A 27,294-nucleotide genomic window follows, 5' to 3' on the forward strand; every position below is an offset into this window, starting at 1 on the left:
CAGGGCCTTAACACAGAAATGCTTTGTTATTACTCAGGTGCCTGCAGGTAACTGGACTTTGGCTGGATAGCTCTGCTTGGGGCTGGAGTAGCTGAGCAGCTTTATTTCTCACTGCAAATCTATGGGTCAGCTGGAGTAGCTCTACTCCATGTATCTCTCGTCTTTGGACCACTGGGATATGTTCTTCTCATGGTGACAGCAGAGGCACAAAAAGGCAAGTGAAAACATTCATTGCTTCTTAAAGCCTCGGCTCAAAATTGGCACATTGTCACTTCTGCCCATGCATCATTAGTGAAGCAAGTCACATAGGCAAGACAAAAGGGAGGGAGAGCGAAGCACATCCCTCCTGGAATGAGACCTTACAAATGTGTGGATTCAAGGAGGGGTGTAAAATTGGGGCCAATAGTACAGTCTACCATGTGTCATAGGAAAGAAACACCACGATGGGAGCAAATGGCCTTTCCTTTGCCACCTAGGAAGATGCTACTTGTTCTTCTTGAACACACACTGTTAAAAGTAAGGTCTGTGGCCTTCCTGCTCATTCCACTCCACAATTGCTGACATGTGAGCTTCTAGTGGAGATGGCCATGGAGCTATTAGGTATTTCCCTCTGCTTCTGCCCCTTCTTTACTATCCTCTAAATGAACCACCAACATATGGGACATCCAAGGGTGACCTCACGGCTGGAGGGAACCCAAGGAATACAGAAGTTATCAGTCCTTTTCTGTCTCATTGCTCTCTCTTTTCTTTTACCAGACATCATGAATTAATAGTAAAAAACGTTTCCCCTTTCTTGGCTCCCCGGTTATATTATAAACCTCTTCAAAGGCAAGCCTATGTCTTTGTTAACATCTTTGTTAACATCTCTTCCCCCTGTCCTGACCTCCTCTGGAAGTGCAGACAAGGAGGTATATTCAGTAGCCAATCAACCAGTGTGGTTGACTACTTGCCTGTCTAATCTTAAATGACTTTCCCTTTCTGGTTCACTGATCATGGGCCTGCTATGTTCCCCGAGGCAATAAATAGCAGTGTGGACTGCCTAGAATGGAGACCTCTGCCTGTCTTGCCAGCCCAGAAGCCTCAAGCCTCCTAATCTTCCCCTGAGCATCCAGCTTTCATGAAGCTCATTCTCCTGATGTTGGCTGTTGCCTTGCTCCTGGTCCAGGTCACCCAAGGTAAACAGGATCTCTCCCAAGGAGCAGTGGGTCATGTTCAGGGAATTGTGGGGGGCCCTAACAGCCTGGGCGAGGAGGATGGCAGGCTCCCTGCAGGCCTTTGGATGATCTCTGTAGCCAAGGGAAAATTTGAGCTGATACCAACTGATTTTGCCACTGCCCTTACTTGACTGCTCTGATCTTCTTTGCTCTGGAAGAGTGGAACATGATGATCTGGGAAGAGGATACATGGAAGAGAGATTTGGATGTGGAATATAGAGAAAATGGGTACTTTTCCAAAAATATTGAGGAGGGGACTTGAATTTTGATCTAGGGTTGCCTCCATGAAAATGGTTCCTGAATTTATTTTCTTTTAAAGTTTCCATCTATTCATTTGAGAGAGAAAGAGAGTATGCACACAAGTTGGGGGAGTCAGGGGAGGAGCAGAGGGAGAAGGAGAAGCAGGTTTTCTGCTGAGCAGGGAGCCTGATGGAGGGCTCTATCTCAGGACCCCAGGATCATGACTGAGCTGAAAGCAGACACCCAACTGACTGAGCCACCTGGTAACACAGTTCCTGAGTTTCTGATTGAGGATTCTAATTCCTTTCTCAGGCAACTTCAATTTATCTGGGCTCCTTTAGGTTCCTCAGAGCAGCTGTTCCTAATGATCTTGGCTGGTTAAAACCAGTGAAAAGGTCTAGGATGTTCTGGAGTAGGGAGTACAACATTCTTGGGAATTTTACGATGCCCTAGAGGATTTGCAGATTTCCAGATGAGTGTATTTTGGATTCCTGTCCCATCTCATTGATATGGTTAGAGAGGGTACTGAGAGCAAAGGGGAAAGGTAGCTGATACTGGGCACCTGCTTCCATTATTCTATGGGGGAGATGAGCCGTTGGGAGGGAGGGGGATCTCCTGTCTTCCCCAAAGAAGCTGGCCAGGGAGGGGAAGCTGCTTCATAGGTCCCAAGCCACCAAGTGGGGAGGGCTTTAGGACAGTGACTGAGGACACAAATGAGAAAAAGGATAATGGCCCATAATCTCTCCTAAATCTGGAGGATGCCTTGTAAGGGCTTCTTCCCCACATATGTCCTATTTTCCTCACTAATGTTTTCTCTGCTGGACTTTGACCTCCTCCTTCCCCAGGCTTCTGCTTTATTTCAAGACTGATCCTGCTCTCTCCTTTTTAAAACAAAAAAAATTTTTTGTTGTTGTTCTCTCCTTCCCTTTTCATTTCAGCCATGTCTTGCTGGGGTAAGTTGGGAAGGTGCAGAGCAACGTGTGAGAAGAATGAAGTATTCCATATATTGTGCACCAATGAAGCTAAGTGTTGTGTACACCCCAAGCATGTGCCTATCGGAGCTGGATCCTCAAGCGCACCTGAAAGCCTGGGGTAACCTCTGCAAGCTGTCCCCTCTTGCTTAACTTTGAGTCCAACATCATTAGAGCCCACCGTTCTATTAAATCATTCTTGGCTGTACCATCTGTGTTGGGCAGTTCTGCCTCATTAGACTTATGAATCAATAGCAAAGGAAGGTATGTGTGTGCAGGTTGAGGAGAACAGGGTGGACCGGTAGGTAGTGATTGTTTTGCACAAAGCTCCTAGCCTGCTGGCCCGTTGCTTGTCCCAGATGCTGTAAATGAGGAATGTTCATTCCAGCCATTTGATTCTTGTTTTCTAGGCCAGCACTGCTGGTAGAACTTTCTGCAATGATGGAGTGTCCCAGCTCTGTGTTGTCTAATATGGTAACTACTAGCCACAAGTGGCTATTGAGCATTTGAGATGTGGCTAGTGAGTAAGTGTGGGTCTCTACCTGTTGCACCCTTGTTCGAAATGCAAAAGCCAACCCCAAAAACGTTCCAAATGTCCATCAGTAGGGAAAAGAAGGATCTATGCTAGTGACTACTACATATCACTGAAAAAAGATGATGTAAACATACCTGACTCCAAAAGACCTATTGTGGGATGAAAAAAGAAAGACATTCCCTGAAATGGAAAACAAAACATCAACTAATACTATATATTTTCTAAAGGTACGTGTATATGTATCTAGTCAGCAGCAGACAAAAATACAGATGCAGATTGCTTGTTTTTTAAATCATTCATAAATACATATTATGTGATTTTTATATCTCTTCCCCCACAAAAGGCATTGAGCTCCATGAGGACATTAAAAAAAAAAAAAAAAAAGAAGAAGAAGAAGAAGAAGAAGGAAAAGAAACATGGCTAGTTGTAACTGGGGAACTGAATATTTAATTTAATTTAATCTATACTTGAGTTTATATAGCTAAAGGCGGGTAGTGGTTATCATATTGGACACTGTAGATTTAGGGTCTTGAGATACAGACTGCTTCCTTTTCTCTAGTTTCATCCCAAAAGGCTGCAACCCTCCCCTGATAAGACTTGCAGTTCTCCTGTTAGGGGTTCCAGGATTGTGTCTCAGTTTTCTTCAAGCTGCAGAGAGCTGGTACCAGGCTTCACGTGGGTTCCTGCTCCATCTCTTTCCTTTCCTCCCAGTTGAGGCCTCATGATATTGAATTGTGAGCTAGTCTTTTTCTAGCACAGATCCTGAACTGAGACAATGAGGATCTTCCCATCACCAGCCCCATGATTTGAGTCATGGTCTCAAGTGTTCCCAACCCTTGCTGCTTATCTGACTAATCATAAAGGACTTGATTCTCTATTTCGAATTGAGAGATTCTATTCAGCATTACCTCCTCACCATCCAGTCCCTTCATATGAGAACACTAAACTGGCCTCAGCCAGTTTTGAAGGTCTCCGTTCAAATCCGTGATCACATATCTGCTGCGTGATGCTAGGCAAAGTCATTTAACCCTCTCTGTTTTATCTTCTCATCTCTAAAGTGAGGATTCATCCTGCCCGAGGCACAGGGTTGTCGTAAGATTAAATGAAATATTTAGGTAGGAAATGCCCAGCATAGACGGTAGTGCACATTCGATCCTGATAGGACTTTGAATGCCCTCCTCTTCCCTTCTCATATCAGGTCTGCCATCTTGGCTCCTTGAATGTTCCTTGGCAATGCCTTTGTACACACCCTATTATTTCCCACTGTTTTCAGGGCTGCTGTCTCCACTCAGTCCTTCCTTGGCATCCTCCTTCCTCTTTCTCACACTCTAGGCTTTCTACCTTGAGTTTTGCTGCTGATCTTTTCATCTCCCTCACAGGTCAGATTGTCCCACATCCTGGCACCCAATTTCACAAGCGTTCCTTATGGCATACAGCAACATTCTTCAACATATTTGATGATAACATACCTTAAACATGTCATTGGACGTAATGATTTGAGTTCATCAGAGACAAAGTTAAACAGAAAGGGCCTTTCTTGGAAGGATCCCATGTAACTCATAAAACCTATAGGTAGTCTAGACAATCGAGCTTGAAGGGAGAGTGAGCTGCAGAAGTAATCTACTGGGATCCCACCAGAGCATTGCCATCCTGGCACTGGACATCTGGAGTCTTGCCTGGACTTCTCCCACAGTGGCTTCTGCCTGCTGGCTACCATGTGAGTATTGTCTCCATCTTCTCTGTGGTTTGAATTTAGTCCTTTAGGATTCAAAGTCCTTTGTTGGCTGAGCCTGGGTTATATGCCTGCCCACTAACTCTTGAAGTGGGGCAAAATAATATTTGCCTTTAGTGTTTTCTGTAGTAGGACATCAGCCCTCCTTTCCATCAAAAGCCAAAGAATGGAAAGTTTCTCAGAAGCTGAGTGTCTGAAGATGCTGCAAGTGATCCCTACCAGGGAATCCTACCCCAAGCCTTTGCCTTCACTTGGAATGTTTCCTTTCCATTTTGACCTTTCTGACCGCCACATCCTTGATTAGGAGAGCAGGGGAAGGTGTTATGGTGTAACATATAAGGGGGCACTCACCCTCAGGGTCATGTGAGTATCTCCTTGTACCTCCTTCGCCTCCCCCCAGTCCCAGCATTGCCAATGGCATCCTGCACTTCTCCTTTGCACCACGCACCATGCCTGTGTTTATATTTGTTCAATGTCTGTCTTCATGATAGACTGTCATTCCCATGAGGGCAGAGACCATGGCTGACTTTTTTTCTGTATCTCAGGACAGAATCTAGCACAAATTGAGCATTCAGTCAATATTAGTTGAACAATTTTGACTTAATTAGATATATGTGTGACTTAAAATAGATAGCAGGAATGGTCTCACAAGAGAATTCCCTTTTTTCAGGCATCATTTCACATCGGAATAGAGTCAGTGTTTGACAGTCAAAAACCACAGAATGGTATTAGAGATACACATTGCGATTGTAAGACTAGACACTTAGCAGGATGGGTACAGTTACATCTTCCATCACTGTGATGGCCATTGGGCAACACTTCCATTATGGGATTGGATTGAAAGGTGCACTTGTGTAAGTCAGGTGATGACTTCTCCAAATGTCTGGAGTATTTGTGGGCACCATGCTTTGCCTTAAAAGTAAAACCATTATGTATTAATGAGATCAATTATACAAATATACTTTGTATTTTTAAAACACATGTTGTGACAGGGTGACATATTAAGAATTTATTTTTTTTAAGATTTATTTTTTATTTATTCATGATAGACATAGAGAGAGACAGAGAGAGAGAGGCAGAGACACAGGCAGAGGGAGAAGCAGGCTCCATGCTGGGAGCCCGACGTGGGACTCGATCCCAGGATTCGATCCCGGGACTCAAGGATTGTGCCCCAGGCCAAAGGCAGGCGCTAAGCCGCTGAGCCACCCAGGGATCCACCATATTAAGAATTTAATGTAGCAATTACCTGATAATTTTTCCCCATGTTACTTGAGCAAGCATCAGCATAGAGAGGAAAAGGATCTTTTTTTTTTTCCTACCCAGTTATTGGAAGGGGGGCCAAGATTTTATGTTCTGAATCCTGATCTTCCTTTGCCACTGGGGAAGTGAAAAAAAATAGGTGTGTGTGTGTGAGAGAGAGAGAGAGAGAGAGAGAAAGAGAGAGAGAGAGAGAGAGAGAGTGTTAGAGTTTCAGGGGCTGCCCTGAAGACAACTCTCCTTCCTCCCCCCATCCTCATTTCCTTAGAGAGGCCCAGGCACAAGGAGGGCTGTTAGATTGGATTGTCTTAGGAGCAGCGGGATGGAGATTTTAGCTTCAGGTTCTGGAGAGAAGTGGCTTGGTATTTGGAGGTGTTGAATCTCCACCCAACTGGGAGAAGAGATGGGGGTTTGGCTCCCAGGCTGTTTGATAAAGCGCCCTGAGCTGATAAGTACTTGCATGGGACTGCCGGCATGGAGACAACCATTGCGGAGACAGCCACTAAGGTGTGGTCCTGGGAGAAGCAGCAGGGCCTCTGGGGTTGGGCCCTGGAGAGGAACAATTCTCCAATGCCCAGAGCTGCCTGGTTAATGGCTGGTGGAATTCATCAGCAATAACCTGAGCATGAGGAGCAAGAGAAATGAGCATCATCATCATGAAGCAAGGAGCAGGTTCCTCTTCATTTCCCAGAATCATGGAGTCCTGATAGGATCAAGTGGAGGAGGGCAGGAAACCCCAAAAGCAACTGACATTGGACATCTCCCCAGCTTCGCAAGTTGTGTCTTGGAGCTGAGTTTAAATACATATAAATAAAGAAAGCACTCGTTGAGGCTTGAGTGTTGGCAGAGCATTCATAACTGGTATGTGATCATTAATGTGTTAATGACTTTTAGAAGCAACACTCTCACTAGCATCTGTGTCATGGCACATTGCTTGAAGCTTGCAAGACACAATGGGGGGTTATACTGGTGTAGGGGTTCCTCCTGCTGCCAACCCCCCTGTCACAGCCTCGCCACACTTTTATGCAAACTTGGCCTCATATCACCTCTTGAAAGCCAAAACCCCTCATCTGGATACTTTTCCTGCCTCCCTGGGAAAAGTAAGGGGAAGATGTGAGTGCATGCAAGTCAAAGAAATCTGTAAAAGGCTGTGATTTATGGTTCTAGTTTCTTCCACCTTCTTGTCATATATCTTTTAAAGATTTTATTTATTTATTTGAGAGATAGAACACAAGCAGGTGTAGGGGTGGAAGGCGAGGGAGAGGGACAAGCAGGCTCCCCTCTGAGCAGGGAGCCCAATGCAGGGCTTGATCCCAGGAACCCGAGATAATGACCTGAGGTGAAATCAGACATTTAAGCCACCCAGGAGCGCCTCTTCTTGTCATATAATTAACTTCATAGTTTAGAGGGAAGGTTTGTGGAGATAAAAAGGCCTGTGTGGGACCTCCTGGGAACTTGCACTAGCATTTGTCTCACCCTCTGCATCATGGGATTCAGGTTGCGGAGAGTGGGCAGCCTTTCAAGAGCTGAAAAATGCAATTGTGCAGATTTCAGGGAGTGGGTGGTGCAGGTCTTAGGGAACTGGCCAGGCCGGGCTGTACCGTGTGGGAGGCAACAGAAGCTACGGTTTGTTCTGGTCTTGGCAGGATGTGGGAGATACTACACAGTTCCCACGGGCCAGGCTGGCTCTCTGACCAAGGTCTGCCTCTTTCCCTATCTCCTGGTCTCTTCTCCCACAGTGGCTTCTGCTTGCTGGCCACATTGGCAGCCCGTGCCCCCTCCTGCCCACTTCCCTTCTCCTTGGCTGGGGTCTCCTGGCTTAACAGAAAATCACCATGGAACTGTCATGCTCCAGAGTCAGAGCACTGTCCCAGTGGGGCTGAACTGGACAGAACCCTAGGTCTTGGCATTTGATGATCTGAGAACAAATATGCATACGCACACGCACTCAAGAATACACAAACACCCACACACTCAATTACGCGTCTACATGCAAATGATATGCAAGTATAAACATACTTGTAAACATTCACATATTCAGATATATAAAACACACACAAATAACCCAGGCATTCAGAATATACATGAAACACACAAAATGTGAGCCTACACAGCTATGCACAAATTTATACACACGCATAAATACACAGAGATACAATGCAATACAAATGTAAACTCAGATACCCAAGCAGAGATGTGTGGTTGCAATTAACCCATCTTTTTGCGTTTCTCCTTATCTCAGTCAAGGCTGTTTCTCTGAATCTTCCCCATGCTTCCTGGCAATCTGTGTTCATGAGGATTCGAGGATTCATCAAGGGGCTTAGGAAGCATTGCAAAGAACCATCATGGGGAGGGGCCTGGAGTCCCCAGGGTGGAACTTTGCAATAATAAAGCAGATACTTTAATTGCAATTGGGAAGTATCAGATGTGTGCTGTGTATTCACTACATGCTTTCTGTGTATTCATTCATTTGGTCCTCATTAACAACCTCATTAACCTCATTAACAACAAAATAAGTACTATTATCACCTCCATCCTATAGCCAAAGAAACAGGTTCAGAGTTGATAACATTTTCCAAGGTACTACTGCGAGGAGACTAACTTTGGAACCCAGGCTTGCCAACCTCCTGCTCTGCTGTCTCGTTCTGTGCTGGATCCAGCAGACACTGAATGACATCCTCAAGGACACACAAGCTGCTCAGTTCCCAGTCCTGCAGCAGATGGAACACTTGAGGTCTCCACTGCACTTGCTGAATGTTTACTCCTTTTACACACTTTCTTTATGTCTACACTCTTCTGGCTATAATGCAGGCCTTATAATCTCTCCTGGGAGGAGAAACAGCCTCCTTGCTAGTCTTTCCTTCTAATTGCCTCTGCCCTGGCAATTCTCTTCAATATGGGCTGCCAGAGTGATTTTTCTAGGAAAAAAAATCTGACCATGTCCCCACAGGCATGCCCACTCTCTAAAAGATCTTACTATTCCCCGTTGCCCACAGGATGGATGCCCCAGCCCTGATCATGGCATCGAAGAGGATCCCCTTCATGTGATGATGGGGTGTCTGCCTCATGTCTCCCTCTGGGTCTCCCCTTCTGTCTCAAACATTCACAACCATAACTGTTTGCTGACCTTCTCCTGACCATCCTCTGAGGAAATTGGCTTTCTGTCTTCCGTTCTCCCTGGGAAGCCCCTGAGTGGTTCATGTCACCTGCCCAACCTCACTTTTGTTAGAAGTGAGTTGGGAAAAAAAAAAAAAAGAAGTGAGTTGGAGGTTTATTTATTTATTTTAAAAAAGATATATTTATTCATTCAGGGAGAGAGAGAGAGAGAGAGAGGCAGAGACACAGGCAGAGGGAGAAGCAGGCTCCATGCAGGGAGCCCAACATGGGACTCGATCCTGGGCCTCCAGGATCACACCCCAGGCTGCAGGCGGCGCTAAGCCTCTGTGCCACCCGGGCTGCCAAGTTGGAGGTTTATAATAACCACTTCTGAGGATAACAAAAAGAATAGATATGAAGATGACAATGATAATAATAATGACAATGAAAAACAACAGTAATAATAGTTAACAAAAATTCAGCACCTACTATGTGTCAGGTACTTTGCTAAGCGATTTATATAAGTTATCTGTCCCACTTAATTAAATAGGGATAGTTATAGTTTTATCGTAGGATGCTCAGGAAATTTACCTTGCTTCAGGTCAAAGGTATCAAATGACAAGGCCAACACTCAAATTCAAATCTATATGAAATCAAAACCTATCCTCTGGGGCGCCTGGGTGGTTCAGTGGTTGAGCGTCTGCCTTCAGCTCAGGTCATGATCCTGGGGTCCTGGATCGAGTCCTGCATCAGGCTCCTTGCACAGAGCCTGCTTCTCCCTCTGCCTGCATCTCTCTCTCTCTCTCTCTCTCTCTCTTTGTCTCTCATGAATAAATAAAATCTTAAAAAAAAACAACAACAACAACAAAAAACTATCCTCCAATCCTGGTATTCTAGGATTCTATAATTCTTTTTTCTTCTCCCTTCAGAATTTCTGAGGTTCTGCAGGAAACCCAGTCCTTATTCAGTTTCTTGAGATGCTGAACTGAAGGGACACAGTCTATGTGCTTTCTCTACTCTCTAAAAGAACTTGAGTTACTTCCCCAATAGGTCGCTTCTCACAGGTCACTTTCACAATGTATGTTATTTATTCAGACCACAGGTATTAATTAAGTACTGTGATGTGCTGGGTGTGTCAGAGGTCGCTAGCTCTTCCTCATTACCGTCCTTTTCTTCTTAGTAAGACTACCCCTGAATTTTAGGTAGGCGTGGTTGCCCAGAATGCAGAATGCCTACCTGCAGCTGGGTGTGGCCACCTGAATGAATAAGTTCTGGCCAGTGGACTGGAGTGGATGTGGTATGTGCTGATCCTAAGTGGTGTCCCTTAAAGGGAAAAGCGTGCACTTCATTTCCTCCTTCGTTCTTTCCAATGGCTACCATGGGAACTCGACATCAGGAACTGGAGCAGCCCCCTTGGGTCATCAAACAAAGCTGCCTGTGGAGGATGGCAGAGGCATCAGGCCACGGGGGAATTTGCTCCTTGCAGCACCAGGAAGTTGCTACACTTAACTGCTTGTCCAGACTTTTCCATAAGAAAGAAACCAATGTCTATCTTTTGGAATCCTCGTTTGGGGAGAATACCTGTTGAAACACTTGAATTAATATCCTAATCTAGCTGATGGTATGGGCAGTTGGGGGTTACAAGGCAAATTTCTGACATTTTAATGGAAGACAAAAGATTAACCATGTAAAATAAAATTGAGAAGAACAGATAAATCTATGCAGGTCATGAATCAAGTTATAACGACATAGAGTGACTATAGGTGGGGGTCCCCTTATCTAGGGTGACCAGGAAAAGCTTACCCAGGAGGTGACATTTGAGATGAGATTGAATGATTAACCGGAGCCACCCATGGAGGAATCTGAAGGAAGAACTTTACAGGAAGAATCAAATAAGAAATGCTAAAGCCCTGAACTGGGAACTAGATTGGCAAGCAAAGTTCAAAACTATATGCCTATTATGTATTCTTCTGTTAGAAAACTGAAAATAAATATTTTTTAAAAATTAGGTGTTTTGGGATCCCTGGGTGGCGCAGCGGTTTGGCGCCTGCCTTTGGCCCAGGGCATGATCCTGGAGACCCGGGATCGAATCCCACGTCGGGCTCCCGGTGCATGGAGCCTGCTTCTCCCTCTGCCTGTGTCTCTGCCTCTCTCTCTCTCTCTCTGTGACTATCATAAATAAAAATTAAAAAAAATTAGGTGTTTCTTGATACATATTAACATAATTTTTGAAATGTATTTTTACATTTATTTATGAGAGAGGGTTGCCTGGGTAGCTCGGCTGTTGGGCGTCTGCCTTTGGCTCGGGGCGAGATCCCAGGTCCTGTGTTGGGCTCCCTGTGGGGAGCCTGCTTCTCCCTCTGCTTATGTCTCTGCCTTCTCTCTGTGTCTTTCATGAATAAATAAATAAAATCTTAAAAAAATAAATTTATTTATGAGAGAGAGAGAGTGAGCATACGTAAGGGGGAGTGGGAAGGGCAGAAGGAGAGAGAGAAGCAGATTCCCCACTGACCAGGGAGCCCAATGCAGGCTTCCAGCCCAGGACCCCGGCATCATGACCTGAGCTGAAGGCAGGCACTTAACCAACTGAGCCACCCAGATACTCCCAAATAAATATTTATGTATTAATTAATCCTTTTGTGAGTCTTAAAAGGCCAAGGGGCCTTGATCTGTATCCTCACCAGGAAAGCAAGTCACTCTTGGCACGGGTGCTGGCCAGTTTCCCACACTCTCATCTTGTGCTTTGCTATGACATCTGCTACACACTGTCCTTCAGCCTGGCTGATCTCATATAAATCCTCTCCTGCTATAATTCACTGCCCACAAGCCTGCCAATAAAAGCGAGGCTCATCCCTGCCGCAGAGAACTCAATATCCATCCCCTGCAGCACAGCGACCTCCTTCTCCTGTGATCTGCTAGCCATGAAGTTTTTCCTCTTTCTTGTCATCCTTCTGGCCATGGAACCAGTGATATCAGGTAACTTGGATCTCTCTCAAGTGTCTGGGATCTTGGTCATGAACTTCTTGCTTTCCTCTTCTCTCTCCTGTAGGCAGCATGAAACTTTTTCCTCATTTTATGAAGCTTTCGGAGGTTTTCTCCTGATCAGCTCACATCCACATCTCTTTGATTCTTTTTTGCCAAGGTGGTGGGATGGTAGCTCTTTGGAACACCTGACACTTAAGAGCAGGGTGGTTTTCTGGTGGGATCGTGGGAGAAGATTTAGGGGTGACGAGTTGGGTGCAGATTAGGGGACTTGTTGGGGGCTCTGGGGCATTAAGATTAGAGAGGCTAGGCATGAGCTCTGATGGGGAGAAAGACCTTGGAGTTGAAGTGGCAGGGGGAAAATTAGGGTAAGTCGGAGATAAGGTGTTGGGCTCCTATGATGGTTTGGGGTGGGTTGGGGAGGGGGAGGGGATGGGATTTTTGGATTGAGTGGAATGGTGCTGGGGGGTAGATTGGAGCTTGGGCTGAAGCTGGGAGTTGGTACTAAATAGTACAGGGTGTCTGATGACTGCTGCTCAGGATCTAGGTTGGTGACTTGATTAAATTTGGGTTTGGCTTGGAATTCAGGCTCAAGGGGCATTAAGCTGGGTAAAGTTGGGAGTTCTACTTAAGATTGGATGGGGTTTTAGTTTGAATTGGGTGAATATGGTTAAGTGGATTGGAGGTTGGGTTGTGGCTGGACCCAGGTGGGTTTAAGCCGGGGTTAGGCTATTGATAAAGAGTTGGATCTGTTGAAGTGTGGGTGAATCCCCTCCATCCCCTAATATTACAGGTGTTTATTGTCCGTTCCCATCCTTCCTAAGCTCCATTGGGGGGGATCTTCATCGGCATTACCTGATCCCAAAGTTAGGAGTAGCAGGTTGGAGGATAGGAAGACAGAGGGTGGGATGTCTGAAAAAGGCTTTCCTAAAAGCCTTGGAGTTTCCAAGGTTGGAATAGTTGTCCCAATTCCCTCCTCTCTCAAGATCACTCCTCCCCTTTCCTGGGACTGTGTTCACTGTTACTTACACAGCTGTCTCCTCTTCTCCCCTTCCCTGTTCCTCCTCTGGCCCCTCTCACCTTGCCATTTGAGGAATACTAACATCTATCTGCTTACTGGTTGTTCCTGTGCCCAACAGAAGAGTGTTGGATGAATGGAAAATGTCGGTTGGTGTGCAAAAGTGATGAAGACAGTGTCGTACGCTGCGAAAATCGTAAAAGGTGCTGTGTCCCTAGTCGCTACTTAACGGTCCAGCCAATGACAGTTGAAAGAATAGAACCCGGGACCATTCCTCGCACACCCAAACCTGTGAAACGTAAGCCCAGACCTGACAGTAAACAGAACAGAAATGTACATGGTAGATAGAAATGGCTTTGTTTCCAGGTTCCTTGGCTCCCACAGTCCATTAAAACTCATCAAGCTGTTTCTTGTGTTCATCAATCATGAGGAACGATGCTCCAAACAGATTGAGGGTGGGGGTGAGGCTGGGTGGGTGGGATGGCAGGATGGAGGTTAAGAGGTAACAGAGAGACATTGCAATGGAGGTCATGGTGACAGTCTTGAAGGTAGTTCCTCATCTATCAGCTGCAGGAAAGGCTACTGGAGTGGACTGAGAAGCACACCTGGGGAAGCCAAGAGCCTGAAACACACAGCTGACACCAAGAGAGGAGGAGAGCCCTTGGGCGGGAGATTTGCTCCAGCTTGGGGGTGAAAAGGCTAGGGGTGGACAGGGACCGAGTAGAGCCCAAATCCTTGGGTGTCTAAGAAAGTTGGCTGAGATGGCTTTTGATCCCACAACTCCAAGGATCACAAGGTTTCCAAGTGCTAAAAAAAGATAAAACATGTGCACTTACCCATTTATAGATGAGTACATCCACCGTTCAGTTCTTCTGCTCTCTCCTGGATTTAGATCTTCAGTCACCCCAGCTCTGCCGCTTACCGCTGTCAGACTCTGTTCATACCCCTCTCCACACTCCAGATTCCCCAGCTGTGATTTTGGAACCCTAGAATCTATCTCAGGATTGGGGGAAGTGGGAAAGGAGAGAATGGAGCTTGCAGTGCCCAGGACATTGTAAGCCCTAATAAATGTTAGCTGTTGCTATCATCGCTCATTGATTTCTCCAAGCATTTAAGGAATACATGCTGTGTGCCTTCCAGCTGTGTTAGACTCTGAGAGACACAGAAGCCTGTCTCATTTGAACTAAGAATTTATCTCGGGAGGAGACTAAGCCATGGGGAACATTTGATCGGGAATCTAGAGGGCCTGGATATCTTCTTTGCTTTGTTATCTCAAATCCTGTTCTCTGGACCCCATTTATCCAACATGATTGTTCACCCCGGAACCGTGTTCTCTGCAGTTCAGAGGCCAGAGACCAGGAGTGTTCCGTAAAGCAGGGTGCATGATGGAGATGGATAGAAGGAGTTCACTCTGATCCATGGAGATAATTTGTTCTCAATTCAATATTTCTGCCTTTAGACTCTGGGAAGAGAGATGCCTCTTTCTCTGGCCCTGGTCCTAGATAGGGCATCCTCTGGATTAAGCCCCTCCCCGCAGGGTTAGGAATCAATGGGAGTGAGTGGGATATATCCATGCAGAGACTATGCCTTCTTCTCCTTCCAAGACCATGCTTTGAGGAGCTGGCCCTGGAAGCCCTGTCCAGAGAATACTTGTGCTTGCTTTCAGGGACCACGTGGACTTTCTCTAGTTCCACCCCTGGAAGATGGGGCCCACTGTGTGTGCACCTGAGCGAAGGGGTGCTCCTGTTTGCAGAGGCAGGGGGCCAGCTTGGCTGTTCAGGATGGAGTATCCATGTCTTGCATGAGAGAGTCCTCACAGTGTGGGGAAGAGTTGGGGATGAGAGAAGAAAGCTGGACTGTGGGCTGAGCCAGCTCCTCTCATGCCCAGGACATTCATTTTTGCATAGAACTCTGAAGAATCCAAGAATTATAAATTCAAATCTGCTCTTTCAGGTCATTAGGAAGAAGGGCCATGGGACAGACTTTATTTACCCCACTCATTAGCTTGCTTCATAGCTGTCAAGTATGCAGACATATGATAAATGAGCCTCCATTTGCATTCCTGTCCCAGGACCCACGGTAGGGTTGTGTCTGGAGTTTGGATCGTGCTCTGGCTTACAACACATCTCGAGGCTCTCTTCAGAGGCAGGGTCTGCTTCACCTATGCTTTCACATTCTTAACACCTATGTGATCTGGAGAGACTCTCGATCTGCACAACAGAGCTACCTGGGCCCCAAGGTCCTGGAGGAGACCACCCAAAATATTTCCTCACTGGCTTCTCTGCCTCCAGATTTTCTTTACATTGGTGTCTATAATCAGAGGGATTCTTTCTAGGAAATTCATCTTACCATGCTACTCTCCTGCTTAGATAGCTTCTTTTGCCCCTTCCTGCCCAGGGTTGGGTATAATGGCCTTGGTAGCCCAGCTTCGTTTCCCATGACCACTGCCCACAGACCAACCCTCTACAACGTTGCCTTTGCTCATGGTTCCCCTCCACCTTGTCCTCACCACCAGGGTGATCTCTGTGATGAATTCCTTCTCACCTTCAAAGTACAGTTGGTGTCCCTACCCATGAAAGCCTTCCATAAGCTCTGGTTCACTATTCCTTTTTTTAAATTTAAATTCAATCAGCCAACATAGCGTACATCATTAGTTTCAGTTGTAGAGTTCAATAATTCATCAGTTGTGCATAATACCCAGTGCTCATCACATCACGTGCCCTTGTAAGTGCCCATCACTCACTTTCCCCATCCTCCCCTTCAGTGACCCTCAGTTTGTTGCCTAGAGTTAAGAGTTTCTTATGGTCTGTCTCCCTCTCTGAGTTGTCTCACTATTTCTTTTTTTAAAAAATTTTTTAAAATTTATTTATGATAGTCACACAGAGAGAGAGAGAGAGGCAGAGACATAGGCAGAGGGAGAAGAGGGCTCCATGCACCGGGAGCCCGACGTGGGATTCGATCCCGGGTCTCCAGGATCGCGCCCTGGGCCAGAGGCAGGCGCCAAACCACTGCACCACCCAGGGATCCCTGTCTCACTATTTCTTAATAATAATAATAATAATAATAGCTCTAATAATAGTTCCCATTGTCACTCCTTATGTGTCAGGCACTGTGCTTGGTGTTTAGGGGCCTGAAATCATTCCATTCCCGCCAAAGCCCTCTGATTATCCCTATCTTACTGAAGAAGAAACTGGGACCTAGACAACTGGTATAATTGGCCAAGGTCACACAACGGTAAGATAGAGCAGGGGTTCACAGTAAGTTCTGATTGGCTTCACAAAGTGTCACCCTTAAGCAGGGATTACACGTCACATTATCATAGAATTATGTTCGTTCCTGCTCACTTCTCACCAATCCCCTCAAACACATACAGACTGGGTGGAAATCCTCAGCAATTGAGGCATCATCTTATTTATATCTGCATGCCAGGTGATGCCAGCTTCTAGGAATCAGGATGGGTTCCTTCCTGGGTAAGAGGCATCAGAGAGCTGTGGTATCAAAAACATGTATATATATGGGTCTGGCTGGCAGTGTTAGAAAGGATGCAGAGCAGCTCTGGGGGCCTGTTCAAGTTGGTTCTCATTATTCACCAGTTTGCTCTCAGAAGACATAATAGATTTCAGAGTGGGAGGTGGTCTGGGGAGAGTCGAAGGGTGGCCAATACTGGGGCCTGGTGTTAATGTCTCCACACACAGCCATCACGCCCCATCAAATTCACTCGTAATTCATTACACATGCACATAGAGACAACTCTGGAAAGTGATAGGATGGGAAGGTGATAAATAGGCTTGGAACTCATCCTTGAGCCATGTGAAGTTTTTAACCTGTGCTTAATTAACCTGGGTCTGAGTCTCTGCAGTTGGAGTCTGGGCATGTGAAATTTTGAAAATTCCCTGAAACTATTCTCTTGGGAGATAAAGCTCCACGCCCCCCCTCCCCCCGTCCCCTGCCAAACTTCTTTCTTTCCTCATAGCCTTCATAATGTGAGAATCTCTGATCTGGGCAATTTTCCCTTGTCTTTCTGTTTCACAGGTGAGAAAATGAGCCCCAAGGAGGCACCATCACCTACATTCATAAATAGATTTGAGACAGTGCTGGGATTCCTAAACAGTTTCTCTGGTTTCTGGTGGGGGGCCAGAGGGGACATGGAAGGGACGTGATAGAGATGTGGATGATACACTGAGTGGTGGCACAAAGTGACATGGAGCCGACAGGAGGCCAGGAGTTAGGAGCTGCAAAGCCCCTGACAAAAGTTTTGAAGCCCTTTCTTGGGTGCCACAGTCTCTTTCCAGGGGTAAAAGTTGAAGCCAGCTGGCCCATCTGATCCACCTTCTCAGGTGTACACCATGTACACCCCTCTTTCGGATGCTAATCTCACAAGGGCCCTTCTTCTCAGGAAAGATGGAAAAAGATCTTATCTCTGGGGGATGTGACAGAAAGGGTGTCTTGTAAGGCTTCTCTGGTCAAAATTAAATGGAGTAGGGATCCCTGGGTGGCGCAGCAGTTTGGCGCCTGCCTTTGGCCCAGGGTGCGATCCTGGAGACCCGGGATCGAATCCCACATCGGGCTCCCGGTGCATGGAGCCTGCTTCTCCCTCTGCCTGTGTCTCTGCCTCTCTCTCTCTCTGTGTGACTATCATAAATAAATAAAAATTAAAAAAAAATTAAATGTAGTAGATCCTTGTTACTTAATACAAGGGATTAGGCTGTGTGTGTGTGTGTGTGTGTGCACATTAGGCTTTGTATTAAGCCCATTTGGAGACAAAGGACCCAATGTGCCTACCACCAAGTTCAAGGCCTGGCAAAGACTGGGTGCTGGTAACTGTTGTTGAATGAAGGAGAGGCCCATGCATTCCAGGTTCTGAAGTTTGGGCTTGACTTTGAAGATAATAGCTGGCCAGGGCTCCAGCTGTTACTTCCAGGGAGGTACCAACATTTCCCAGCCATGTCTCAGAATGTGGAGAAGGTGGCGCTGCACCTCCAAAAGAGTATGGGCTTGGAGCCATACTGAGTGGAGTCTGAGGCCTCCTTCTGTCTCCAACAGTTACAGGGCCTTTGCCAGAACACGGTTGCTCTGAGCCTCCATTCTACAATGCAAGAAGGAAAAATAGAGATGTCTACTTCAGAAGGTTATAGTAAACATTTAACAACTTACCATAAATCACAAGACTTGCAGTGGGTGCTTTGCAAATGGTAATGGTCATTATTTTTATTTTTCTTTCCAGTCAAAGGATCATTCCTGTTTCAGAGACCTTAGTCCCAAGGGGGAAGAATAGTAATATTAATGGCTAACATTTACTGAATGCTTACTGTGGACTAGGAACTGTGTCTTTGGTTTCTATGTGTACACAGCCTCCAAAAAAAAAAAAAAAAAAAAACTCTGGTTACCACTGAGGGACTAATGTCTAAATGTCTGTCTGATTTCATGAGTGTATTCCCGATCTAATCATTCATCGTTATAGCATAGGCAGAAATGGGTCCTTCAGAGAGGACCTTTATGTAATAATGAATACATTTATTTAGTACTATGTGCCAGTCTGTAATTGCTTTCCGTTTATTAAACTATTTTATTTAAAGATTTTATTTATTCATTCATGAGACACACACACACACACATACACACACAGAGGCAGAGACACAGGCAGAGGGAGAAGCAGGCTCCATGCAGGGAGCCCAACGTAGGACTCGACCTGGGACTCCAGGATCATGCCCTGGGCTGAAGGCGGCACTAAACTGCTGAGCCACCCAGGGATCCCAATTAAGCTATTTTTAAAAAGAATTATTTATTTACTTGAGAGAGAGAAAGACAGAGAACATGAGTGAGCAGCGGGGAGGGCAGAGGGAGAGGGACAATCTCAAGCAGACTCCCTGCTGAATGCAGAGCAACATGTGGGCTTGATCCCATGACTCTGAGATTGTGACCAGAGCAGAAGTCAAGAGTTGAACATTTAACTGACTGCGCCATCCAGGCACCCCACCATTTATTTATTAAGCTATTAACACAGCTCTAAATGTGAGGGACTATTATAGGCTACACTCTGTAGATGAGGAAAGGGTGGAAGCAGGAAGTGAAGAAATTTGCTAAAGGTTACCCAGCACGTAAAGCAGGAGCTAGGATTTGAACTTGAAATTTCTTGACTTCATTTCCTGTTCATTTAACCACTCCATAGTTCCTTAGGTTATTTTGTGTTCTAATTTATTTCAGCTTTATTGAGATATAATTAGCATGTAAACATATAGGATATTTAAATTGTACATCTTGGTGATTTGATTACAAAAGATTCCCCCGTCTAGTTAATTCCCCACATCCATTGCCTCACATATTTATCTTTTTTTGTGTGTGAGAGAATATTTAAGTTGTAGTCTCTTAGAAAATGTCGATTATACAATATAGTGTTATCAACTATGCTCACCATGTTGTACGTTATATCCTCAGACCTTATTCATCTCATAGCTGACTGTACCATTTAACCAACCTCTCCCTATTTCCCCCACTCTACCTCTGGGCATTCACTTTTCCACTCCCTGTTTCTAGGGGTTAGACTTTTTTTTTTTTTTTAGATTAAACATATAATGATACCATGCAGTATTTGTCTCTTTCTGGCTTATTTCACTTAACATAATTCCCTCGAGTTCCATCCATGCTGTTGCAAATGGAGAATTTCCTTCTTTCTCAAGGCTGAATAATATTCCATTATATATTTATACCACATCATCTTTAGCCATTCATCTGTTGACAGACACTTGGATTGTTTTCATAGGTTTGCTACTGTGCATACTGCTGCAGTAGACGTAGGAGTACAGGTATCTTTTTGAGAGTCTGTTTTCCTTTCCTTTGGGTATATACCCAGAATAGGGATTGCTGGATCATACACTAATTCTATTTGTAATGTTTCGAGGAAAATATTGTTTTCTCTTGTGGCTGCACCAATTCTATATTCCCACCAACAATGCACAAGGGTTCCCTTTTCTTCACACCCTTATCAATTTTTTATTTTAACTTTTTATTTTGAAATAATTGTTGATTCTTAGGAAGTTGCAAAGATAGTACACAGAGAGGTCCATGTACCTTTCATGCAGTTTTCTCCCCACCAAAGATTATATTATACGGAACTATATATGGTACAATATACAAACCAGGAAACTGATACTGCTGCAATGGGTGTGCAGACTTCTATGATATTTTATTGCAAGTGTAGAGTTGTGTAATCACCACTGTGATCAAGATACAGAGCTATTCTATCAGCATAAAGATCTTCCCTCTACTAGTCTCCTCCTCCCCTGCTCCGCCCCTTTTTAAGATTTATTTAATTCTTTTAGTGAGTGAGAGAGCCAGTGGAGGAAGGGACAGAGGGAAAGAATCTTTGAGCAGCCCCAACCCCCACGCCCACTGAGCGGGGAGCCCAATGCTAGGCTCCATCCCACAGCCCATGAGATCATGACCTGGCTGCTTAATCAAGTGAGCCCCCCAGACACCTCGTTTCTCCTCCTCCTTTATAGCAGCACAGACTCTCTTCCTGCCTCCACTCTCTGCCACTATCCTTAACCTTTGGCAACTGCTAATCCATTTCTTATCTCTCTAATTTCTATCATTTAAAAAGTGTTATATAAGTGGAATCATATGTAATCTTTTAAGATTGGCCTTTTTAAAGTCAGCACTATGCTCTTGAGATTCATCCAAGTTGTGTGGATCAATTTTTTTTTAATCTTTAAAAAAGATCATTCCTTTTAAATCTGAGTAGTTCTAGCCAATGCATTTGAGCAAGGAAGAAATAAAGGCAGGCCCGGTGGCTCAGCCTAGGGCGTGATCCTGGAGACCCAGGATTGAGTCCCATGTTGGGCTCCCTGCGTGGAGCCTGCTTCTCCCTCTGCCTGTGTCTCTCCCTCTCTCCCTCTGTGTCTCTCATGAATAAATAAATAAAATCTTTAAAAAAAAAGGCATATGGGTTAGAAAGAAAGAAAGAAAGAAATCTGCCCATTTGCAGATGTGATAATGGTTTCTGTAGAAAATCCCTAGGAATTTACAAAAAAATCGAGAACTAATAATTCAATTCAGTAAGGCCACAGGATACAAGATAAACATAAAAAATTTATTACATTTCTATATACTATCATCGAACATGTGAACATTCAAATGAAAAATACAGTACCATTCACAATCACTCCAAAAAATATAAATGCTTACATGTATATCTAATAAAACACGTGTAGCAATTGTAAGCTGAGAACTACAGAATGTTGATAAAAGAAATCAAAGATATAAATAAATGAAGAGACATATCATGTTTATAGATTGTAAGATTCAATCAAGCAGGAGCAACTGGGTGGCTCAATCAGTTAAGTGTTTGTTTTCAGATCAGGTTATGATCTCAGGGTCCTAGGATTGAGCTCCACATTCTGATCCCCACATCTGGCTCCCTGCTCACTGTGCAGTCTGTTTCTCCCTTTCCCTCTGCCCCTCCCTCTGTTCCTGCTCTTTCTCCCTTTCTCTCTCTCTTTCTCTCTCTCTCTCCTACTCTCACTTGCTTTCTTAAATAAACAAAATCTTCAAAAAAAATTCAACAAGCAAAGATGCTAATTCTCCTCAAATTGAGACATTCTTAACACAATTTCTATCAAAATCCCAGCAACATCATTTGTAGATACAGATAAGATTATTTTCTCTATATCTTGCTTGTAGAGAAATTGGCAAAACAATGAGAATAGCTAAAACAAGTTTAAAGAATAGGAACAAAGTCAGAGGAAGCATTCTACCAGATTTCAAGGCCTATATAGCTAAGATAATCAAGACTCTGAGGTATTGGTAGAGAGATAGTCATATGGGTCAATGGAACAGAATAGAAAATCAGAATTAGTCGCACATATGTACAACTGATTTTTCAAAATGTGCAAAAGCGATTCAGTGGGAGAAAGATGCCATTTTAAAAAAATAGTGCTGGAGCATAAGAAAGAAAGAAAGAAAGAAAGAAAGAAAGAAAGAAAGAAAGAAAGAAGAAAGAAAGAAGAAAGAAAGAAAGAAAGAAAGAAAGAAAGAAAGAAAGAAAGAAAGAACCCCAATCTCAGCCTCACATATGAAATTTACTGAAAATGGATCATAGATTTAAGCATAAGATATAAAAATATAAAACTTCTCAAAAAATATAGGAGAAATCTTTCAGACCTAGGGGTAGGGTGAAAAGTTCTTGTATAAGAAAACACAATTCACAAAAGGAAAAAATCAATAAATTGGACCTAATCAAAATTTAAAATGTTCACTCTGCAAGAAGGCCTGTGGAAAGGATAGATGGAAAGACATTGCAGAGTGGAAGAAATATTTGCAAGCCACATATCTGACAAAGGACATGTATCGAGAATATAGAAATAACTCTCAAAACTCAACAGTAAAAACCAATCAAACTAGAAGGAAAGACATTCCACTGAAGAGGATATACAGAAATAAGCACATAAGCAAATAAGCACACCAAAAGATGCTCAACATCATTAGCCATTAGGGATACGTGCATTAAGACCACATGATATTCCACTACATAACTAGTTGGAAAGCTAAAATTAAAAATAGTGGCAATATCAAATGCTGGCAATGATGCTGAGAAACTGGATCTTTTACACGTTGCTGGTGAGTGTGAAGTGGTTAAACTCTGGGAAATAGTTCTGTAGTTTCCTTTTTGTTTTATTTTTTTTTTACTTTTTTATTTTTTAAAGATTTTATTTATTTATTCATGAGAGACACAGAGAAAGAGAGAGAGGAGTGGGGGCAGAGACACTGGCAGAGGGAGAAGCAGGCTCCATGCAGGGAGCCTGACATGGGACTGGATCCCTGGTCTCCAGGATCACGGCCCGGGGCTGGGCTGAAGGCGGCGCTAAACTGCTGAGCCACCCGGGGTGCCCTGTAGTTTCCTTTTTTAAAAGCTAAATATACACTGACCATGTTACCTAGCAAATTACTCCTGGGCATTCATTCCAGAGAAGTGAAAATTTAGTTTTGAAACCTTGTAGATGAATGTTCATAACATAACATAACATAGCATAACATAACATAATGTAACAGCTTTATTTGTTTTTTAAGGGATTCTTTATTTTAAGATTAAAAAAACATTATTTACTTGAGAGAGAGAGAGTGAGAGAGTGAGAGAGAGCACAGAAGGAGAAGCAGACTACCTGGTAAGCAAGGAGCCCAACGTGGGGCTTGATCCCAGGACCCCAAGATCATGGCCTGAGTGGAAGGTAGACACTTAACCAACTGAGCCACCTGAGTGCCCAGGGCTTTCTTTCTTTCTTTCTTTTTTTTTTTTTTAAGACTTTATGTTTTTAGACTGATTTTAGGTTCACTTCAAAATCAAGAAGAAGGTACAGAGATTTCCCACACACCCTCTGCTCCCACTCATGCGCAGTCTTCCTTATTATCAATATTCCCCCACAGAGTGGTACGTTTGTCCAACTGATGAGCCTACACTGACACATCATTAAAGTCCACGTTTTACCTTAGGGTTCACTCTTGGTGTTGTACATTCTCTGGGTTTGGACAAACGCGTAAAAACATGAATTTATCAATAGAGGATCATATGGAGTAATTTCACTGCCTTCCAAATCCTCTGTGTTCTATTATTCATCTGTCTCCTACCCCAACCCCTAGCAACACTGATCTTTCTATTGTCCCCATAGTTCTGCCTTTTCCAAAATGTCATATCGTCGGAACCACACAATATGTAGTCCTCACAGATTGGCTTCTTTCGCTCGGTGATAGCCATTTAAGATTCCTCCAAGTCTGTTCATGACTTGGTAGTTCATTTCTTTTTAGCACTGAATCATATTCTCTTGTCTGGATGTGCCACAGTTTATTTATCCACTCACCTACTGAAGGGCACCTTGGTTGTTTACAAATTTTGGCAGTTGTGAATAAAGCTACTACAAACATCATGTATAGCTCTTTTTTTTTCATGGTAAAGACTGCTTTATTTGTGGCAGTTAGTATAGTATAAATCAATAAATATTGATCTCCAAAGAAGCACTCAGTAATTTATTGATTAGTGGTCCATAGAGAGCTACATGAAACTGATCCTGCTGAGATAATAAACTGAAGTCACTCTGCTTCTTGGGAAGTGGAGCCACAGCTAGCTGATATATGGCATATGCTGTTCCATCAACTGTGAGCATCGTCCAGGATGCATCACACAAGCTCTATACAGGAGGTCATCTGCCCTTTAGATGTGCTGGAATTCCATTATCCTCCTAAAATAGCTTTTGTTTCTCTGGAACTTTATTTTCAAACTGTCTGCATGAAGCAGCTCATGTGCAGATCTTTGTGTAGACATAAGTTTTCAAGTTCTTTGGGTAAACACTAAGAAACACAACGACCAGATTGTGTGGTAAGCATAAGTTGAGTTTTGTAAGAAACTGACCAGCCGTCTTCCAAAGTGGCTGCATCATTTCTCACTGCCACCAGCAGCATGTTAGAATTTCTGTTGCTCCACATCCTTGCCAGCATTTGGTGTTGTCAGTGTTCCAGATTTTGGTCATCCTAATAGGTGTGCAGTGGCATCTCATTATCTTTGTTTTGACTATGTTCCTTGATGCCTCACATCTAGGTTGGTGTTGAGTGGAAATTAACTATTTGCATTTTGTTTGTTTGTCTCGGCCAGGCAGACATCACATCCTTCGATGCATGGGAAACACCGGAATCTGTAGACCCTCTTGCAGAAAGACTGAACAGCCCTACCTCTACTGCCTAAATTATCAGCCATGCTGCCTCCAGTCCTACATGAGGATAAGTATTTCTGGCAGAGAGGAGAAAGATGATTGGAGTCAACAGAACCGCTGGCCAAAAATATCTTGAGTGCTGGTGATCACCATCTTCAACCTGCTGTCAAGACCCCTTATTAAAATTCATGCATCTGCTACCCTTGTCTGTCTTTCATCCATTGGAAAACATGGTGAGAGACTGAGTTTTGTATGGTGAGATATCCATCCCATTCTGGATCCAGCCCTACAGGAGAGAAGGCTAGAAAACTGTAGGGAATCTAGACAAACCACGGGAGATGGGAGAGAATGTCCTGAGACCACCGAGGGAGAGTTGAAGAGTCTGGGCTGAGCCATGACTTCGTCTGTTCTATGTCAGGCTCAGAGGGGGCCCTGGGCTAGTGGGATGGATGCACAGGGCAGTGGGTGGAGGTCTTGTAGACAAATGTGTCTTAATTTACAGAAGAACCTCCTAACCAGCGGTTATAAGGTAAATACATTGTCCTGTCAAAGTTTCAAGGTTGTGAGGCTAGAGGTCTGTTTGGTGATTATTAAGGAAGGAATTTGAACATTAGATGCTATTGTTCTTTTCCATGATTCTGTTAAGGACTTTTAATTCTTGAAAATCTAGGAGGCTTGTGCCCCCATTTACAACCAATGCTAGCTTTTTATTTATTTATTTTTTTAAAAAGATTTTATTTATTTATTCTTGAGAGATAGAAGGAGAGACAGAGCCAGAGACACAAGCAGAGACAGAGCCAGAGACACAGGCAGAGGGAGAAGCAGGCTCCATGCACCGGGATCCCGACGTGGGATTCGATCCCGGGTCTCCAGGATCGCGCCCTGGGCCAAAGGCAGGCGCCAAACCGCTGCGCCACCCAGGGATCCCCAATGCTAGCTTTTTAAGGTCAAATTCTCATTGTGCTTTTTATGTCTTACCTCCACTAATATCTCATTTTTTTCTCCATCTTAAGTTTCAAATTTTGTCAAAAGGAGAGGAGCTACATTTGCTGATTATCTTTCTCTATCTGCTGTTTCTCCTCAACTCATTACAATTGGTTTTTGTGTTTCTTGTTCTATTGAACTGGCTCTGGCCAAGCTCATTGTCGCACCTCCTTTTTGAAAGGTTCATGGATGTTGCTCAACTTGCATCCCACTCTGCCTCTTGGTAGCATTTCCACCTGGAATTCATTGTCTCCCTAGAAGCAGGAACTTGGTTGGTTTCTATGATTTCACTCTTTGTTTTCCACCCAACTTCTGGGCTGTTCCTCCTCCATTACTTTTGGAGCTCCTCTGCTGTCCTTTGCTTCCTTGAATTCCTCTGGAATCTCTCTTGTCCTCTGAGAATAAAAACCCTCCATATCCCTAGGATAAAGGTTCTATAGCCACGTTAGAAAGTAAACATCTTGAGAGGTTTGAAACCTTTCTCATCCATCAGTGACAATTTGTTTCAGTGAACACACCTCTGGAAGCCAAATCGTCAGTGAGAGCATTATAGTTTGAAGATAGTTAGAGTTGGGTTTACTTCAGGGTCAACACTTGTAAGTTGTCATCAACCCATTTCTGCATCTGTAACCAACACCACTCTCCCAGGATCATTCCCCCAAATGCTGTATAAGTTCAGCACTTTATTCTGCTTAATGAGCCTATGTATGATCAGCATGGCTCTCTTAAATAAAAGAGAGGAATAAAAAGAAAACAATCATTTCAGCATTTTAGCTTCAGACTCTATCAGTCTCCTCCTTTGACAATTCTCTTCTCTTCCTTCCTTCTGTGCTGTTGCCCATAACAACAAACCTTATGATCTGGACAAAACTGGCAGCTCTGACCTCTGCTTCTGGAAGAGTAATGGTCTAAGAACCCAGATGAACCTTCTCATTGAGAATATTTAAAATCACCTCCCTCTGCCTATGTTTCTGCCTCTCTCTCTGTATCTCTCATGAATAAATAAGTAAAATCTTTTAAAAAAATCATTAATTTAAAATATATAAAAAAAAAAACCCTTCAGGACACCTGGGTGTCTCAATGGTTGAGCACCTCCCTTCAGCCCAGGGAGTGATCCTGGAGTCCCAGCATCAAGTCCCACATCAGGCTCCTTGCAGGGAGCCTGCTTCTCCCTCTGCCTGTGTCTCTGCCTCTCTGTGTCTCTCATGAATAAATAAATAAAATCTTAAAAAAAACCCTTATGCATCCTTGACCTTCTATAAAAAGTAAAGAATATTAAGGCCAAGTGAAATCAGTTGCTTTTCTGAAGGCAGTAACTGAGGCTGGCTTTTGTCTTGAAAGCATTTGCTGAATCAGATGAACTTGAGCTTTGATTTCCATGGCTTTGGCCAGGATCAGGTGTTGAAAGGGGAGAGGAGACAGTGCCTAGGGTCTGAAAAAACGGGAGTCTTGTAGGAGACTCCTACATAAATCTCAGTCCTGAAAGTGTTACACATGCTGTGTAAGGAGGATAAAACAGATGCAATATTTGTCCTCCTTCACTAGGCATTTTTCAAGGAATACTGTCTG

General features: G+C 44.0%; 2 protein-coding genes across 3 annotated transcripts; both read left to right on the plus strand.

The window, feature by feature from the left end:
* Positions 1-1,117: 1,117 nt before the first annotated feature.
* On the plus strand, positions 1,118-2,550 carry DEFB121 (defensin beta 121). Its single transcript, XM_025986145.1, has 2 exons — positions 1,118-1,175; positions 2,393-2,550. The coding sequence occupies exons 1-2, from the start codon at positions 1,118-1,120 to the stop codon at positions 2,548-2,550; spliced, it is 216 nt and encodes a 71-aa protein (XP_025841930.1).
* Positions 2,551-11,940: 9,390 nt separating this feature from the next.
* On the plus strand, positions 11,941-24,927 carry DEFB119 (defensin beta 119). Of its 2 annotated transcripts, none has more exons than XM_072735195.1 (2): positions 11,941-12,021; positions 24,684-24,927. In XM_072735195.1, exons 1-2 carry the CDS (start codon positions 11,967-11,969, stop codon positions 24,875-24,877), a joined length of 249 nt encoding a protein of 82 aa, XP_072591296.1. In that variant the 5' UTR covers positions 11,941-11,966; the 3' UTR covers positions 24,878-24,927. The 2 variants fall into 2 exon arrangements, with proteins under 2 accessions (XP_072591296.1, XP_025841929.2); XM_025986144.2 differs by lacking the exon at positions 24,684-24,927 and adding an exon at positions 13,167-13,393 and having other exon boundaries at positions 11,959-12,021.
* Positions 24,928-27,294: the final 2,367 nt, after the last annotated feature.

Source organism: Vulpes vulpes, chromosome 14 (genome assembly GCF_048418805.1).
Source record: "Vulpes vulpes isolate BD-2025 chromosome 14, VulVul3, whole genome shotgun sequence".
NCBI classification, from domain to species: Eukaryota; Metazoa; Chordata; class Mammalia; order Carnivora; family Canidae; genus Vulpes; species Vulpes vulpes.

Coding starts and splice junctions, on each gene's coding strand:
- DEFB119 (XM_025986144.2), top strand. CDS start 11,967: ATGAAGTTTTTCCTCTTTCTTGTCATCCTTCTGGCCATGGAACCAGTG. Junction 12,022..13,166: donor CATGGAACCAGTGATATCAG/GTAACTTGGATC, acceptor TGTGCCCAACAG/AAGAGTGTTGGATGAATGGA.
- DEFB121 (XM_025986145.1), top strand. CDS start 1,118: ATGAAGCTCATTCTCCTGATGTTGGCTGTTGCCTTGCTCCTGGTCCAG. Junction 1,176..2,392: donor CCTGGTCCAGGTCACCCAAG/GTAAACAGGATC, acceptor TTTTCATTTCAG/CCATGTCTTGCTGGGGTAAG.